Source organism: Oryza glaberrima, chromosome 6 (assembly GCF_000147395.1).
Source record: "Oryza glaberrima chromosome 6, OglaRS2, whole genome shotgun sequence".
NCBI classification, from domain to species: Eukaryota; Viridiplantae; Streptophyta; class Magnoliopsida; order Poales; family Poaceae; genus Oryza; species Oryza glaberrima.
Genome location: NC_068331.1, coordinates 3,009,386 through 3,010,822, shown reverse-complemented (window position 1 = coordinate 3,010,822; position 1,437 = coordinate 3,009,386). Strand labels below are relative to the sequence as shown.

General features: G+C 55.1%; 1 protein-coding gene across 1 annotated transcript; it reads right to left on the bottom strand.

The window, feature by feature from the left end:
• Positions 1-369: 369 nt before the first annotated feature.
• On the bottom strand, positions 370-1,228 carry LOC127777213 (uncharacterized). Its single transcript, XM_052303770.1, has one exon. It carries the CDS (start codon positions 1,114-1,116, stop codon positions 742-744), a length of 375 nt encoding a protein of 124 aa, XP_052159730.1. The 5' UTR covers positions 1,117-1,228; the 3' UTR covers positions 370-741.
• Between the last annotated feature and the right edge of the window lie 209 nt (positions 1,229-1,437).

Genomic DNA, 1,437 nt, shown 5'->3' with positions numbered 1-1,437 from the left:
AATATCAAGTGCATATTCTGATGGTTCAAGGTTACTGATCTACTGCAGTTTCAGATTGGAACCATCCTGGGAGCATGGCTGCATCAGGCTAAAATGCAGAGGGTACTGCAGCTGCACTTTCAGGGAATGTTGAAAACCGAAATGCAAGCTGAACAATCAAGAACAGCAAGCGAAACTTTTTCGGCGTCCCCTCGATGGATTAGAATCTGACTTCAGAACAGCAAATGATTTTTCCACATACCTTGTTGAATCGACAAGCTTGCAACTTGCAATTTTTCTGTGTCGACCTAGCAACAGCAACAAGGTATGTGGTGCTACTGGAATTCTGGAAAACATAGAAGATGAAACAGTAGCTGACCAAGATACAGATTACAGACAACTTCAGCATGGAGGAACTCTTGGGATAAATTATAATTTTTAAGTGCTCACAGGTTTGCACTGAATTTACAGAACAAGCAATTCCTCATCACAGAGCTCAAGCAATTCATCAATTCATCAAACGACATAAGAAAATTTGAGATTACCATGGTAAGATTCATGAGCATTAGTGCTCTGAAACTCTGAAACATTCAGAAATTCAGAATCATGGCCTGCATAACAACTTCAATATATTCATAATTCAAGAAGAAAGGGGAGCACAGATTGCGATAGATAAAACTACACCATATCTTCTACATGTCTTGACAGATCACGCCATGCCGGTGTGAAGGGAGCTTCCATCTTGGTCGCGGCGTGAGCTGGTCAGAAGTCGGAGCAGCGGCCGCCGCGCTCCCAGTCGCCGTACCGCGTCGGCTCGGGCCCGCGCGGGCCGCCGATCTCGCCGGTGTCCTTGTTCACGTACTCACCGCCGCCGCCGCCGCCGCCGCCGTCTTCCCCTTCCTTCCTCGCGCCACCAGCGTCGCCTCCCTTCTTCTTCTCCTCCTCCTCCTCTCCCGCCGCCGCTCCCTTCCCGGCCCCGCCCGCAGCAGCCTCCCCCTTCTTCGCCGCCGCCGCCGCCTGATCCGGGGATGCGGAGGTGGACAAGAACGCGAGGCGGGAGAGGAAGGGGGCAGGGAGGGCCCGGCGGTGGGAGAGCGCGGGCGCGAAGGCGCGGCGGAGGTGGCTCGTCGCCGCCATGGCCTCGCTCCTCGCCGAGGTCGCCGGTGCTTTCGCTGCTCGCTTCTCTTCTCCGGCCCTCGCGCCGCCGCGTGTGCGAGCTCAAGCCGCCGCCTCCGCCTCAGCGTGGAGGACTGGAGGTCACCTACCCGTAACTGGGCCGGGCCGATCGGATGGCCCACCGCCACAGCCCAAATCGGCTCAATAATCCACCACTCCATAGCCCAACTCGGGCCTATTAATCCACCACTATCCGGCCCATGACGTGACGGGCCGGCCCAATATTTGTGTATAATTATGCGGGCCGAGGCAAAACCGTGGCGGCGAGAGGGATATTCTTGT